This window comes from Bacillus rossius, chromosome 16, assembly GCF_032445375.1.
Source record: "Bacillus rossius redtenbacheri isolate Brsri chromosome 16, Brsri_v3, whole genome shotgun sequence".
NCBI lineage: Eukaryota > Metazoa > Arthropoda > Insecta > Phasmatodea > Bacillidae > Bacillus > Bacillus rossius.
This window is the reverse complement of record NC_086343.1, coordinates 17764211-17781830: the sequence shown is the minus strand read 5'-3', so window position 1 is coordinate 17781830 and position 17620 is coordinate 17764211. Positions and strand designations below refer to the sequence as shown.

Genomic DNA, 17620 nt, shown 5'->3' with positions numbered 1-17620 from the left:
GGCTATAACATGGGGAAAAATTTTTTTGGGACAAAATCCTTTTGGCATACTTCTTGTCTGCACTGGTTGTAACTGCTGTAATTTTTTAAAGCAAATCTGAGATGGTGACCTGACACATTATCTTGCTAACTGCCTGAATTGAGGTGGAATGGCTCAGTAGCGATTTTTAAAGAATAATAAATTAATACGTAACAAATTATGATCTAACAAGAGAAATTATTTGCAGCAAGTTATACCATTAAATTATTTGCTATAATAAAACGGAAACAAAAATGATTGAAACCAAAATGGCATCTTCCAAGTTAAATCTTCTTAGAAGTAAAAATCAAATATTATCATATGCGCTCTTGATGTAATTCAAAAAGATAACTCAGTTCAAAAATTCTCATTCCAAAATTTTCTTTACAAAATACAATGTGTCAGATATATATAATTATACATATATATTAGCAAATTTTCATTACATTATAAAGTTGTGCCAAAACTTTTGCACTCTATAGCGCACATCTGGCAAACAGAGTAACCCTAAACAAAGACAGTGCTTATGGACAGATATCATGCACTGGAAAGAGAGAGTAAAGATACAATAAAATGCACACTGCAAACACAGCGGTGTATACATGGTGAATTCATACGGGTGCCTGCGCGCCGCAACGGTAAGGTGTGATTGACGCGACTTGCGACCGCGACAAGGCAACAAGCCAACTGTACTGGATACAACAGTACTTAATGTGTCATGTTCCTTCGAGGCGACTGGCGACCAGCGACTGTACTGGTCACAAAAGTTCTTTATGTGTCATGTTCCTTCGAGGCGACAGGCGACCGCGACAAGGCGATTGTATTGGACACAACAGTTCTTAATGTGTCATGTTCCTTCGAGGCGACAGGCGACCGCGACAAGGCGACTGTACTGGACACAACAGTTCTTAATGTGTCATGTTCCTTCGAGGCGACAGGCGACCGCGACAAGGCGATTGTACTGGACACAACAGTTCTTAATGTGTCATGTTCCTTTGACGCGACTGGCGACCAGCGACTGTACTGGTCACAAAAGTTCTTTATGTGTCATGTTCCTTCGAGGCGACAGGCGCCCGCGACAAGGCGATTGTACTGGACACAACAGTTCTTAATGTGTCATGTTCCTTTGACGCGAATTGTGACCGCGACAAGGCGACAAGCTAACTGTAATGGATACAACAGTTCTTTATGTGTCATGTTCCTTCGAGGCGACAGGCGACCGCGACAAGGCGACTGTACTGGACACAACAGTTCTTAATGTGTCATGTTCCTTTGACGCGACTGGCGACCAGCGACTGTACTGGTCACAAAAGTTCTTTATGTGTCATGTTCCTTCGAGGCGACAGGCGACCGCGACAAGGCGATTGTACTGGACACAACAGTTCTTAATGTGTCATGTTCCTTTGACGCGACTGGCGACTGGCGACCAGCGACTGTACTGGTCACAAAAGTTCTTTATGTGTCATGTTCCTTTGAGGCGACAGGCGCCCGCGACAAGGCGATTGTACTGGACACAACAGTTCTTAATGTGTCATGTTCCTTTGACGCGAATTGTGACCGCGACAAGGCGACAAGCTAACTGTAATGGATACAACAGTTCTTAATGTGTCATGTTCCTTCGAGGCGACTGGCGACCGCGACAAGGCGACTGTACTGGACACAACAGTTCTTAATGTGGAACGTTCCTTCGAGGCGACCGGAGACCAGAGCTAGCGACCTGCGACAGTGACTGCTCCTGGAAGCAGTCTGGTCGCGGTCGCGCCTACAAGTGGACGTGCATTCTCGAGTGTTTGTTGTCAAAACTACGAGGAGTTTTCTCCCGGAGAAATTTAAATATTAATCGGTGGCTAACCAACCCCATTGATTTTCGACACATCTTCGCCAGTATACCGATATGAAAATATCAAAGATAAACGCATTGACATATATTTCGCCAAAAGTGGGCCCCCGATCAGGTAAGTAATTTTCTGATTAGTTTTAATTAGGACAGGAGTATTAATATGGTCCAGGAGATAACGAAAGAATTACTAATTTATTTAATATCTATATTGGCCAACATTGTCGTTGTCGTCATCCACCAAAAGGTATATGTTAGAAGCAATGTTACCTTTACTGTCACTGTTCGTGCTATCACGAAAGGAAACGCAGACAGATGGCGGTGGTCAGTCGTTTCAGAGGACTGCAATCGCGGGTCGCAGGTGACGTCAAAGGAATCCCACCTGTAAACTGCTTGCCAGGCTTCCTCAGAAGACACTACGTGGTACTTTCAGCTCCGTGATCTGCGCCATTACCAGTCGAACATGCAGACGTGAAGGAGAAAAAAAAGAGTGAGAGAAAATTGGAGAGATGCACACGATGTAACGGTTGATTGGCGAGAACCAGATACCTCGTTAAGTGGCGGAAACGTCCGGTACTCGGGTAAGATTTCGCGCCAACGGGTTTTCACCACCTCGGGCTCAGGGGCGGAGCGTGTAGTAATAATATTAAAAAAAATCAACATCACGTGCGGTGGTCTGTCGAACCCAAGAGCCCACACAGTTCAAACGGTGTTGAACAAACTCAGTTTTTGTAATGGAAATGTTCATACGGTAATATCCAACGATCCCTTTTTAAGAGTGTGACTTTGTGCACGATAGACCTTGCTAAGTCATAAGACTGCTATGTATACCACCTCCGACAAAATAGTGTACTCCCATGTACAGCATTCAACTTATTTCAAGGAGTAGGAGGGTCCATGTTGCCATACAATAATAAACAATAACAAAAGGAAGAACATTATATTTGAAAATAAAATAAAAAAAACTTCTTAGCCATGTTTCAATGCTTGATAACAAAACGAAGAACACCATTTTTTTTTCACCTCAGTCAAGAGGTCAGTTACTCCTAAGATCCTCAAGTGTATGTATGTATGTATGTGTGTAGCTAAGTTCAAGAAAATCGAGGAAGGAAACGGTAATGGCCTGAAGAAAAGGATCCATGCCAGGGTTTATCTGGAGTCAGAACTTAAAGGCCCCCGCCTACCCGGACACACACACACACACGGTGTGCAGAGCTTCAGATACACGCGATTTGAAGACTGCTCAAGATTTCCAAGTGGCGTCTTTTTACGGAAAGCATTCAACAACGCGCTGACGGCGATAGTCATGTATTCGGATTTCGTTTTTTTTTTAACTGTATTTTCAACAGAGTGAAAAATGGCTATATAAAAAAAAAGTGTGATTTCAGGATAATTTATTTTTAGTTTGGAACAGCCGTTAAGAGATCCTTGAAAGCATTCAAGGGACTTGCGTTTTAGCACTTTTATCTTCATATCTCCGCCATATAATGTTAAGGTTATCTCTCTAATCTCACAGTTGCTTCATGCGCGACGAGAAGGCGCACGCCAGTCCACAGCTTTGAGCTTAGAGGCGACACCGCACTAGAAACACCCGCGAGCGTCGCACATATGATTCCGCCTCACTAACACGAATACACCTTGGACTAGGCGGAGCCCCTTAAATTAAAATCCAAACCCTACGTTACGACTGCCATCAGCTTTGAAAAGCGGTAAGTTTGAGTTTCCAGTCTGTTATTTTTTTCTCCCAGCTTGCCACTGCCACAGTCTGGGCTTAGTCGGTGTACGACCAAAACATCCCGTGCAACGACCTCGCTATTGACAAAACGTAAAATCGAGTGATGGGTCAGATTCAATTTTTCTCGAATCCGAATCTCTAAATCGAATCCCAGAGAGTTAACTCGAATAGGACTCCTCGAATCCGAAACTAAATGTCAAGGGCCAAAAATAAAATTAATTAAAAATATTAACTATGGTGTTGAAACATTCTACCCTTTTAAATGGTGGTTTCACAAACTAAGATTCCCGAATCAATACATATTGTAATTTTATAAACAAAATTACATGTTAAAAGTATAATATCTTGAGGCGCGGTAACAAGATAGATACCAAGAAAAAATTGAACTAGTAAACTTAGGAGATTAAGTTTTCAATTTTTAAATTCACTTTATTTCCTCCAATATTTTTCTCCGAATTTTTTTCCTACAATATAGAATACTTTATGGCATTTGAAGATTACAGGAACCGTCTCACGATGAACACAATGCCGCTAAGAGCGAAAGTCGCGAGTCCAAACCAACGCCTTTATCGAGAAACACGCCCAAACCTACGTAGTTGAAGCCACGTAATCCTATTTGCACCCCATTTTGAAATCCGCCATTATGGATTCATACGTCATCTCAAGGGGGTGACTATGTCTGCATGATTTCACGATGAGTGAAGCAGTTCTTTTTATCCTTCAGCTAATTGTTGCGCCATATTGGTTATACGCCCAAAACATTTGTATTGGCTGCAGGTGTAGTGTTTTTCACTGTAGAAAAGTTTAAATCAGTTTTTTTTTTCCGTGAACGACGGAGATTCTAATTCACACACAATCAGGGGCGCAACAACAATGGGGGGGGGGGGGGCAAGGGTATTTTGCCACCCCCCCCCCTTCTGAAACCTTGAAGTGGGGGCAAACGAGGGCAAAGAAAGTGCTGTGTAATCAATTTTTAGATAATAAAACTGCTTAAATAACACCATTTTCCACCTTGAAATACAAATTTTCCCGGGGGAGGACCCCCGGACCCCCCCGCTTCAATAGGGGGGATCGATGATTCTTTATAAAAATGTATATTCCCCCCCCCCTTTGTAAATTTAGTTGTTGCGCCCTTGCGACACAATAACATCATCAAACTTATCAAAACACAGTTTCCGCAACGTTTTGGACGGAGCAATACTGCGAGAAGTCGCCAGCCCAGGTTAAAATTTCTAATACGGTTTTGAGGTAGTTGGTTAATTCACCGCCACAATCGCCACCATCTCTAGGGGCATCGACTTGTGGTGGTCCCTAGCGGACAAGTGTCGAAATCTTCAAACACCCCTTCCCCCTCCCCTTGAACGAACTTGAGCTGCAGTGAATGATGGATGAGGGGTGCGGGGAATGACAGCGGGCGACAGTGCTGCGCTCTAACGTGTACATAACAACTAAGACGATACAGGGCGTTACGGCAGCGCACTGCAGCGGTGAAGTTCCCAAGCTGCTCTTCATACGCTTCTGAAAAACGTAGAGTAAATCCTATCCACTCGCGACTTCTATACAGTATATATATATTTTCAAAGCCTGCACGCACTCTTTCTCCTTCCCGCGGCTGAAGAAGTAAAGCGTGGACGGCCGCTGACGTCGACCCGAACACCACCTATATTTAGCGGCCGCGTCCTACGAACGAAACACGGGCGGTTTTAATTTTGGCCCTGGGCCGCAGCGGAACGACGCAGGAGAAAAAAAAAAAAAAAAAAAGTAAAGGTCTCTGTGTCAATGTTAACTTGTCTCGAATTTGAAATTCCTCATAAGTCTTTACAGGGTTCCCACAATCTTACTTCATTAAATTTCCCAGAGTACCCCATGTTTTCCCTGTCCCATCTAACTTTTTTTTTTACGTCCTTTGAATGTTTTTTTTTTGCAATGGGAAAAATTAAAATAAAATGTTTGATTTTTTTTTTTTGGGGGGGGGGGGGGGGAAATACACCATTGCTGGTTACACTGTGCCTCATAAAACACCTCAATAACGACGAAATAGTTGAATATGCAAACACACAGAGAACACGCCAAAATCAGTCATAAAATATCACAGCACAGAGGGACACAGTGGGCTGACGACGAGTCAGATGCAACAAGAACAGAGACCAAAGAAAGAAAAAAAAACGTGCGTTGTAACTGAGTATATGTGATAGACGTGAAACATCTTTGGAAATTCAAACCTCGACTCATAAGCATAAATGGTAAATGGTAAACGGCAAATAGAGAGAGAGAGAGAGAGAGAGAGAGAAAGAGAGAGAGAGAGAAAGAGAGAGAGAGAGAAAGAGAGAGAGAGAGAAAGAGAGAGAGAAAGAGAGAGAGAAAGAGAGATAGAGAGAAAGATAGAGAGAAAGAGAGATAGAGATAGAGAGATAGAGATAGAGAGAAAGAGATAGAGAGAAAAAGAGAGAATTTTCTAAACCTATAGTATTAATAGGATTTAAGGTAAGCATTTAAAGGATCAAAATGTCAACATTATAGCCAAAATATCAGTTTTTTTATAAATTTCAGAATTTGTTTCCTAGATATTTACACTAATGTTGATATTATATATTTATGTTAACTAAAATATGAAACGTACATTTTTGACTCTATACATTCCATATTTCGTGTAAAAACAACATCTACTGTAGTTCCAGATCTTGCTGTTGCAATTTCAGGATTATTATTCATTTTTAAATTAAATTTTTCACACAGAAAGTTAATTAATGGAATTGAATCAGATGTAAAATTCACATAAAAAAAACACACACAAGATCAGTGGTATTTTATCATATTCTGGTAAAATAATAATTAATTAATAATAAATATTAATTACTTCTTAAATACGCCATAAAGAAAAACTGTGCATGTTACTGTTTCTTCAAAAAATTCTTCCATTCGGAACACACCAAATCCCTGAACGAAATATGATTGCATCAGAAACATTTCACAACAATGTTTCACGAAAATGCTGCATTAAAATTGGGCCTTCAATTTTTACTCTCATCGCCCCAAAGAAGTTTCATTTCCAAAATACCTTGGACAACTCAGCGGCAAACAGACGAACCTAACGATGACACTAAACAGATAATGTGGACCACAGACATTGTTTTCCTTGCCTCACTGGTCTGCCTGGAGAAATAACATAATAAACTTAAATATAAATTACTGTAACTGACATTACAAACACCGTGTGAAGGCCGAACTGGACACCGAACAAAGTCTTCTTTGTACGCTTCAAGTGCAAGTCCTGACCAAAAGACATGTTAATCAGTGTCCGGCACTTTGGTGCCCAGAGAAACCTAAATAGTCTGAATCTATTAGCGTGCCTCAATCTTAGTTTGCAGTGGGCATTTTAATGGATATTATTTACTCTCTCTTACCCATGAAAGACTTCTATCATTAGCACTTTCCTTATTTAGTTGTTTCGGTGTGCTCTGTTGCCAGACACATAACAAAGGGCACAAAAGTTTTAAACACAATCTTATAATGTAACAAATTTATTTTTAATGTATCATGTACTGTATTTCATAAAGCAAAATTTGGGAATGAGGATTCTGGAAATACACATTTAATTCTGTGGTAGATACAGATTTTTTTTTGGGAGTTAGTGGAGAGGGTGTTTGCTAAAAATAAAAAAATATATTACCTATATTAAAATTTGAACACGTGTATTAAAAAAAACTTACATTAATTGACACTGCGACACTGACATATGGGCCTACAAAAGTAGCCATACATGATGTAGCTTCTCACACAGCAACATGCTGTCTTCACTCTGATATTTTGCAAATTTTCCATAACTTCGTAAAGGGAAGGGGAGTATCCACTTCCCCCTCCCCAGCATCCACCACTAACATTCCATTTTTTACTTCTAATAAGTTGTAACTGAGAAACACAACCTTGGTTGTACATCTTTTATTCAACAATTTTATTATTATTAAAGTGGTTTAGCTTATTTGACCATTAGCACACAACAATGCCTTGCTATTAGTAGTGACAAAATGCTACAAATAGTTTCTCCTCTGAAATAACAATTGGTGTTTTCCAGAACGACTACAACTGCAATAATAAATACTATAACTAGACTGTATTTTATAGTCTTAGAAAATAAATAAAAATTTAAAAATAATCTCATTTTAATTAACAATGGTATATAAGCTAAGATTTTTAATGTTAACATATCAGGCAGCATAAATCTGGCAACAGTGGGTACCATTTATTCTGTACTGCAAACTAAGAGATACTTTAGGCAATTTCCCTGAGTTTTCCTTGTTTACTTAACATTTATTCCCTGTCTTTCAAATCAATTTTGCAAGATAATATATAAAATTACAAGTACTTCTAGAAAAACATTTGTGCCAAATGTAAAATGCCAGATTTACCATAAAATCTTTTCCTGCACAATGTTAAGTAGCACTGTAAACACTATGCAATCACTGCTGTTAGTCTGTAATATAAAACCACAACCTATATAAGATCGAAGTTTGAAACAATACATTATTGATTGTGACCATACAAATGACTAACAACATTTAATCATGCTTCAATTACCTATAACCAGTCCAAATAAAATACAGAATTCACTAAATTTATCTGTTATGTTTAAGTAGTGATGAAAACAAATCGATTTTCAAACACAAATTCATAATTAACATTGAGACTGATTTTAATAAATTCGAAAACTTTACTATCAAAAATAACCTAACCATTTTGTAAATTTCCCAGTGTTTTCCAGGTTTAGAAGTCACCTTTTCAATTCCCTAAGTTTTTCTTGTTTTGTAGATTTTTCCTGTCTGCGGGACAACTGGTAGTAGAGTGTTTCTGGCACATTATGTATTCAGGGTGTCTACCAGATCTAGTAAATTAAATTCCCTGATTTTTCCAGGTTTTCTTTAACACAATTACGACATTCCAAGAAACTGAAAAAAATTGCATAATATTACATTGACGGGTTTCAAAGTATTTCAACTTACTTAAATTAGTAAAAAAATTACCTTCTTCCAAACGTGGCCAAAGTGACTCAATTGATGGCAAATAAAACATGCTGCTACAAATATTTCACACACTTCCTTTTGCAAAAAAAAATTAGTAAAAGGAAGCTCCCATCAATTTCGCAGTGACTCAACTTTTGCGTCTATTGCACTTACTTCAGAACGAGCCAAATCCAAGTGCAATGACTTGATCTCCTCTTCAACTCTTCTTTTTTCTGCCTTCTTCTTGTCTGTAGCTTCCTTTTCTTTTTGTTTGCAGGGATTCCTTACGCCTACAACTAGCATTTCTTACATACTGCTCTACACCTCCAGAACGTTGAACAAAGTCATACATCTGTCTTTGTGCGATCAGTATTTCTTCCTGCAAGTTTTCAGTCAGCTGATTAGAATTCACTGAAAATCCTCTTTCCAATGATGCATTTCCATGGGAAAGTACCAACACCATCCTCACAAACTTTAGAAGGCCTGTTTTGGAAGCTACTGTATATGCCTTAAGAATGAGCATCCACAAGTGATCAAGGCGCCCGTCTTCTCGAGAAAAAGACGAGAACAGTGCTGCAGAATCTTGCAAGGAACATACCAACTGATATGATCACTCAATTTTATCAGCTTCTTGTCCTGATAGCCACCTGTTTTGAAGACAACATTCTAAACTGTACTTCACACGCTGTTTCCTCACACCCGAATTTAAAGCCACAGACGGACATAAGCAGGAAATTCCCTTGGTAAGATTGTACTTCAGGGGACTTTTGTCTTGAAGTTTTTTTACCATAACCTTTAGACAAGTCCTATCATTTTTCTGTAACAGGACAGACTTTTCTGGTACTTTCTCTTTCTTGATGGCATGGCGTACTGCATAACCCAACTTGATATTGTTAGCAGTCAATAGATTTTCCTGGTTATCTACATCCAATCGAGATACATTGCGTTTCTCCCTAAAGCTTTTCAGTACTTCTGGTTTCAAAATTTTCCTGCCAAAGGTAATAAAACCAGTGAATCATAGAGAAAAGGTGCAATGGGTGCTTCACTTTGGAACATTGTGAGAAACAATTCCAGCTCTGATGCCAAAAATTGGAAGAATGTCAATTTTACTTTTAGAAGATTATTTTCAAGAGCACATTTCACTACACTGAAAGAGAGAGATGAAATAGAAACTTCACTAACAAATTTCTTTTGGTGGGGTAAAATTTTCATGGCACGCTCAGCAACTGCAGTATTCCATCTGATTGCACAAAATTTCTTGGGAAAAAGCTCTGATCCAGTTATTCTAATGTAATCTGCCCTCCTTGCAGATATGTGCTTAAACAAATAGTAACTGTGCCTCAAAAAACTAAAAACGTCCCATTGTGTAACAGAAATTCCAGTTTTGAAAGCACCATGGACCGTATGAAGCCCACAGCTACCAATTTCTAGCAACGATGGTGAATCTTCACCTAAAGTGTCTGTGATATGTATTTTCAACGCTAACAAAAATGTCCAGTTTACGTTGAGGGCATCCATAGATATTTAAAATTAAATGCACCTGTCGGTATAATCTGAACGTGGGAAGCACATGCCGCAGCACGTCACGTCAGCAGGATAACAGACCATCTTGAACCAGTTTGTATCACGTGATTTGATGCCACTTCCGAATCCGATGGTAAATAAAAGAATTTGGACGTGGGAACTGTTCGTTATTTGCCATTTAAAAATAAAAATGGGAGGGAATACACATGATGCCACGTCAATGCAAGCTGATCAATAAACAAAAAACGTATTGCCAACTACAACCTACCAAACAAAAATTCCCTGATTTTTAAAAAAATTCCCTGATTTTTCCCTGATTACAAAATTCCCTGATATTTCCAGGTTTTCCAGGTTTTCCAGGGTCAGTAGACACCCTGTGTATTGTAATACGTGCAGAGTAATTTCAGCAACATAGAATTTAGTGAGTGCACTACCTTCAGCAGCCAACAAAAATTTATCTTCCCCAAGCATTTGTTCAAATACTGTACAGCTCCAGACCACTGCTAGCCTGTAGGGTCTGAATTGTAACAAGGCTAATGAATCTAAATAATTCATGGACATCAATTCCTTGGGATGTACGTGGATTATCATATAAACTGAAATAAAATTATAGTAACCATTTTATAAACTCAGATTTGGTTCATTTTTGCAAATTTACACTCTATCATGACACACCATTATGTTTTAGGGAGATTCAACAACCCAAAAGTATTTTGTATTCAACGTAATAGTAATAATATTTTAATATTTGGTAATAAATCTCCTGATTAATGTACAACCCTTTTTAAAGAATGTACATTAATCAGGAGATTTCTGATTATATATATATACACACACACACACATATATATCGGCAGTGGCTGCTATAGTTCCTACGCCATGTGCTAGTCGACCTCCCTTCGCTCTTGGGCTCCACTCCTGCCTCTTTCCCCATCCCTTTTTACAAGTAATGTGTTCTCCTTGAGACTAAGATCCATAGTTTTGCAGCCATGAGGGAAATTAGTTCTCCCATGAATAGCATTGTAGGTAAAAATAAACATTACGACACAGTATTGCAAATAATGCTTTGAATTTTGCAACTGCGATGATAAAAATTTATCGAACATGGCCTTTATTTTACACACAACTTAAATTAAGTATCCTGAACAATTCTGTTAGTCTTAAGCTTTAAAATAACGTGCAGAATTTTAATAATTTGAGCTTAAAACTTGTGATTAAACTGTATGGGGGTAGCTCAAGAACAGAACAAATGTCGTGTGAGGTCAGCATTACGTCGCTAGTTGTCAGGCACAAGCTTCCAGAATGCGTTTCCAGTTTACCCGCTAGATGCCCCGACTATAGCAGAGAAGTTCTGGCGGGAATAATGTTGCTTTGAAACTGTCAACTGACAAAACTAGTATCAGACACAGTGAGTTGGTTTTTTTCAAGATGAAGCTCGCAGGAAAGAAGCTAATCCAAAAAATTGCGTAAGTATTTTCGAATGAAATTGTACAACATTGTAACTACAATTTTAATGTTTTCTCAGTAAAAATAATTTGAGCCTATAAGTATAGTCAAACACAGACTTTCAAGGAATTTCACAGTTTTAGAGGTTCAAATTATGCCTAGCTGCAATTTTCTTTTTAGATTTAATTTAGTAACATTACAGTGTCTTGGAATTATAATCATTAATACTCTGTTTTAAGCCAGTATTCCAAGAGACAAAAATAAAAGTTTAGGTGTTGAATGTGCTACACCTGAATACTAACCGTATTCCTAGTGCACATTATCACTCCCAAATCCTTAGATAGGACATGGTTCATACCTCCTCCTCGAATCAAAAACCTAAGGATTTTTTAAGGCCCATTTACTTCATCGCCTTCACCACTATCAAGAAGTAGAAAACTATTTGTAATACCACAACAACCCTCAGTCAAATAGTTCATGCAAAAAAAATTTCCTTCATTAGTTCAATTCTTACAGATACACCCCTATTGTCTAAAATTATCTCTGGAACACATATATAATCCAAGCATAGTATCTATCAGAAATTTGAAGCCCTAACATTTAATTTGATAAATCATTTACTTCATAAGTTAAAAAAGACAGTAAAACACGTATTCAGTTTAAAGGTGAAATACAAAAAAAAATAACTAAAATGTTTTTTATTTATAAAATCTAACCACGTGGACCGAAATTTGCCAATTGTATTGTGCATCCACAATGCGTTGTTTTCCGCCAAGTCGTAAACAAAACAGAGCATTAAACTTCCTGCATTTATCCGTTACATGCACGTTATCAGTCTTTATTACGGAGTTTTTATGGATTCTTGGTGAAATTTAAGGTTTTTAAAGGCCCTTATTTAACTAAAGACAAATGAAGTACTTTTTTTAAGGATATTAAGGAAGCGTAAGAACTCGGTAAGTTTTAGGGAAAAGATTTTGATTTTCTATCTGTGACCTATATGTTGGTCAAAATTCTGAGCATGCACAGAGCTCACTTTTAGATGATTTCGACCAGATGATGGACCTGCAATTGGCGCCATTAACTCATATATATTCACTTTCGTGAACACAGGGGGAAGTATCAAGCCTATTGAAATTTAATGATAGTGAAAACTATCCTTGAATACATAGTAATGATCATAACAAGAAATAATTGCAACAAAGGTTCTTGAAAAAATTAGAATTCTACACCATCTAATGTTATGGCTACTGCTCAAATGTCATAGATGTCCTATGCATACAAAAAAAAGGAGACTGCACGCCAGTTCTGAGCCTTGCGCTTAGAGGTGATACTGCGCTAGAAGCATTAGTGAGAGTCACACTTATCTTCTCTCTGGTCTCTAACAGATACACCTCTGACTAGGCAGGCCCCTTGATCATATTCTTCCATGAACATTTTACTGAAAAATAATTCTGACTCAGGTAATGAAATACAACTTTAGCTTTGCTGTCTAAATGAACACCTAGAAGAAAAAATGTCAAAAATAAAAAAAAAGTATGCATATTCAGATTTTCATTTGCTTTTTATCGGATGCACCCCTCGCCAAGATAATAATCTCCTAGGCTTCATCACTCTCATGACGAACATGTTTCTTAGAATTTAGCAAGATTAAAAATGCCACATTGCAAGATAATCAAATGAGCAAAGATGCAAATTTTTTTTTGGAATTTCCTCCCCCACTCACACACAAAATAAAAACCAGTTTCTTCAACAACTAACCTGAAAAAAGTGGAAGAGATCTCAAATCAAAATAAAGAAAATATATGAATTTTGAAACAGACTTTGTAAGAAGATAAAATTATCAGCATTCCCTATCATAAAATAAATAAAAAAAAGTCAAGGAATTTTTATTTACATAACAGAGACACAATTTCAACCATTTTTGGATAAGTTTTTTAAAATATAATTCTATACTACAAATTTAGGCTGTCTGACTATAGTATATAATTAATGAAATGTATTGTTTTTAATAGTGACGAATTGCTACAAATATTTTCTGCTGTAAAAAATAATTAAATGTTAAGAATTTATAATTTTTTTTCTTTCAGAATGTATACAACTGTAATGGTACTGTCAAAAGACATTCTATGCTCTTAGAAATATCAACAAATTGTAAAAGTTCCATATCACTAATCCAAGTCTATCCCTAGATCCTGATGGCATGATTCTGTATACATTGATCATGTGGTATATGATGTTTGCTGCTTCAATTTATTACTTCGAAAGTTCCTAAGCATAAAAAAAAAACTTGTGATATAACAAATCATTATTGTAAAATGGATATAAAAGAAAAAATTTCCACAACATAATTTTATTGTATTCTGCTATTCTAGGTTTTTCTTATGTCCAGGCTCTTTTGACAGCAGAAGAAATACCACATGATCATGCCATCAGGATCAAGTGATGGTAATTATTGGATGTCCCAGCTTTTTATAACGGAAAGAAAAAAAATATCTTGCACACATCCCTCAATTTACTCCTATTTTTTCACAAACTAGTGGGAATTACTAAACCATCTCTTCATGGTAAATTTAGAGACATGTATAGTGATCAAGTAATGGTAATTATTGTATGTCCCAGCTTTTTATAACGGAAAAAAAAAATATCTTGCTCACATCCCTCAATTTACTCCTATTTTTTCACAAACTAGTGGGAATTACTAAACCATCTCTTCATGGTAAATTTAGAGACATGTATAGTGAGTGAAAACAATGTTTTCAAATTTTTTTCTTTCCATTCTAAAAAGCTGTGACTTCCGATAATTACTCCACTCAGTCAAAAGTACCATTCTCATTTGATCACCCTTCATCTTTAGCGACCCAGATGTCAAAAAGACATTAAGCTCTTTCAACTGATAAGTTTTGAAGATTTTTGGTAAGTGTAAAAACATTAATTTAATATTTTATATTTAAATATTTTGTAAAAATTAATTTCTCATCAGACACAACACTTACAATAATGTAAACAAAACAAATATATACTGGCTGCAGTAAAATATAAAACTCTAGAAACTATTTTACTTCAGGCTTCTGCGTAACATTTTTAAATGGAGCTAAGATGTAGCTACTTTAAAACCAACATGTACATCAATACTTGCAAATATTTATGATTTTAATGAGCCACAAGGTAGATCCACATAAACCACTCAATTGCAAAAAAAAAACTGAGAAATGTAACATTTTAATTCCCAACATATTGCAAATTAAACACCAGTGTAATGCTGTATACCATTTACTTTATTTACTAGTTCATTGCTTACTGAAGGGGAAATAAATAAAAGCACATCGCAATACGACGGAAATAATTTCGTGCGAATTATCAAGAAGTTTAGCTGCACATTTTAATTTTGAAATCGAAAAAAATTCTCCATGGGATAAAAATGTAACTTACTTTATTTTATGTTTTGTAATACCAATGAAATATGCGAACTTTACGAGATGAAAGTAAACCTAGTTGAATTGAACAAAAAATTTCCAAAAAAAAAAGAGCCCTCGGTAACATAAACCGTAAAAACAATATCCATAACCTATATTATTTTGTACGATCATGAATAAAACGTAAATCAGAACTTCGATAGATTTCAAAACTGAAACAAAACATAACAAAAAACAAATTTAGAAACAAAAACTTTCTAAATAACCCACTATACACTTGCAAATTCGAGACTGTAAGAGTATTCACCTTACGTCACAGGTTGATCAGCTGATTTCTTTGTTTAGGGACAATTCCATGGTCGATGACATGGTATTGATACGGGGTTTATAAGAGTTATTTACGCGAGAATAAAAGCATTAACCGATTCTTAACAACACAACGATCTTATCATCACTTAATTACGAAAAAATTTATCTGCCATTTTCACCAAACACGTACTTAAAAATATGCTTAATTTTCTTACTTACCTTTATAATGCACTCGAAGATTATTTTGTGACAGCCCTATGTAATTATATTTATCTTTAGGACTCCACGATCTTGGCAACGGTGTTTCTTCTTCATTTACCATCGGATATAACAATTTCAATCTATCAAACACTGCATTTTGTGTACCCACTTGAGAATCCGTAGCACTTCGCCCATTGCTAACGGCAGCCATTTTAATATCTTGAACGCTGCAAGTAAACGTCATAAAGTTAGTTCCATAAATCAGACAACAGATGTCTCTGAAATACTATACTTATCGACAAAGAAAAATTTAAATGGAAATACAAAACGTCTGTAGCGATATTAATTACTGCCTAGGGCAGTGAGTAAAATCTGGATCCCAGGACCGTCTGAATTTGTTGGAGTACACCCTATTATGACACAATACATAATGCCACCAGTATTGTGATTAAAAATGTTACTTAAAAAGAATAATCAACAAGAATAGCAGTGTCATATGTTTCAGTGTAATTTATAAGTGCTTTTATATCCACTCAGAAACAGACTGCCAGAATATGAAATTTAAATTCGTGATATTGTTGACGCGACTTCAGCTCTAGGAGAGCGAAGCCATAGCCTTGATAACCTTGCTCCAGTCCTGTGCAATCCTCTGGCAGGGTCAGTCCTAAGCTTACAGAACTCCACCATTGTCTTGCCTTAACTGATTAGTAAAAACCATGATTCTTTATATATTGTTCTAAACTTTTATATTATTTCTGGAGCTCTACATCCTACTGTGTTTTTGATTGGGGATCTAATCTCCCTCTTTAATTTTTCGCCTTGCACCACAGGGCAAGTGGGCAGGTACCACGCTTACAGCACCGGTCGCCACTGGAGAGTGTTTTTAAGTAATTCACTGTCATAGATGCATGCTAGCCACATCATATAAGACTAGGAGCAAATGCCATCGTAACAATCCAAATTACGGTTTTATTGAATAGTGAGAAGGTTTGTGCAGTTAGTACTTGTAAGTACATCTGGGTGCTGCATTAAGTCGGACATGACTACTACCGGACATATGAGTACTGTTTAACCCTGATCATTATCCTGCCCCAGGGTTTGTCCACAAGAGTGTCTAGTTTAGCTAAGGGCGTACCCACAGACCTGCAACACGTGGTTCAGTGAAGGTTAAGGCTAGGCTGCATTGCACCATTCTCCAGTGTTGGGTGACATTCCTCACTAAGCCACATGGGCGGAATGGTCCACAACTAAACTTCCCGAGGAAAAGTTCTGTTATTGAGAGAACTGGCACCGGGCAACAACATCGAACCATGATGCTACCAGAGGTGTCCAGCACATCTCTGCACTCCACATGAGTCTGGCCCACATCTAATGTTTCTTTTTTAAATTATTAGTCTGCAGCATTCCCCAACGACCTGACACCATATTTACCATGCATTCAATTACTATATTAATTACTATATCTTCTAGCAATACGAATTTACCTCAAAGTCTTACATAGTGACTCGAACTCAGAACCCTTCGATTCAAAAGCCAGTTGTATCAGACTATACTACAGAATGGCTTTTTAATTAAATTACAAACCTCACGGCCTTGAAGTCAACAACTTGTTCCTTAGTCATCATTAAGGTCTTTTTGGCACATAAATAGGGCCATGCATATTTCACGAAAAGATTCCGAGAAAAGTTATAAGTTAAAACATTGTAGCACCGTCTGTGTTTTGTGATTGGGTGAGTTTCTCTCAGGTATCATGTGTACTGTCAGAACACCAATCACTGTTATTCAGTGGGGAAGCAAACGTCTCCTGAGTGGCTCGGTCAAAAAAGACAATGACTTTCCCCTCGAATGGCCGCCAATCACAAAGGAAGAAATCTCTGGTGCAGGTATATTTTGTTGCAGTCTAATAGGTTGACGCCGTCCCCGCTGCCTGATTTGAATTTTACGTGAATTAGAAATGTTTTGATTAATTTTGATCTCAAGGGCGGGGTTCCTGGCCTCGTGGCTGCAGGCAGGGACGCGTCGGCAAAGGGCTCCCCGGGCTGTTATGGCCTCCCAGGACGCCGTATTAGTAAAAACACACACGTACTTTTAACTGGTTTATTCTGTCGCACACTTTACACTTGACACGCTCACGCGACTG

At 37.5% G+C, this 17620-nt stretch overlaps 1 protein-coding gene across 1 annotated transcript in view; it reads right to left on the bottom strand.

Annotated features, from left to right (window-relative positions):
* The window catches only part of LOC134540470 (ran-binding protein 9), a 47591-nt gene extending 31867 nt beyond the window's left edge, over positions 1–15724 (bottom strand). Inside the window, exon 1 of the mRNA XM_063383241.1 lies at positions 15499–15724. Coding sequence (XP_063239311.1) covers positions 15499–15724 — 226 coding nt within the window. The remainder of the gene's footprint in view (positions 1–15498) is intronic.
* Positions 15725–17620: the final 1896 nt, after the last annotated feature.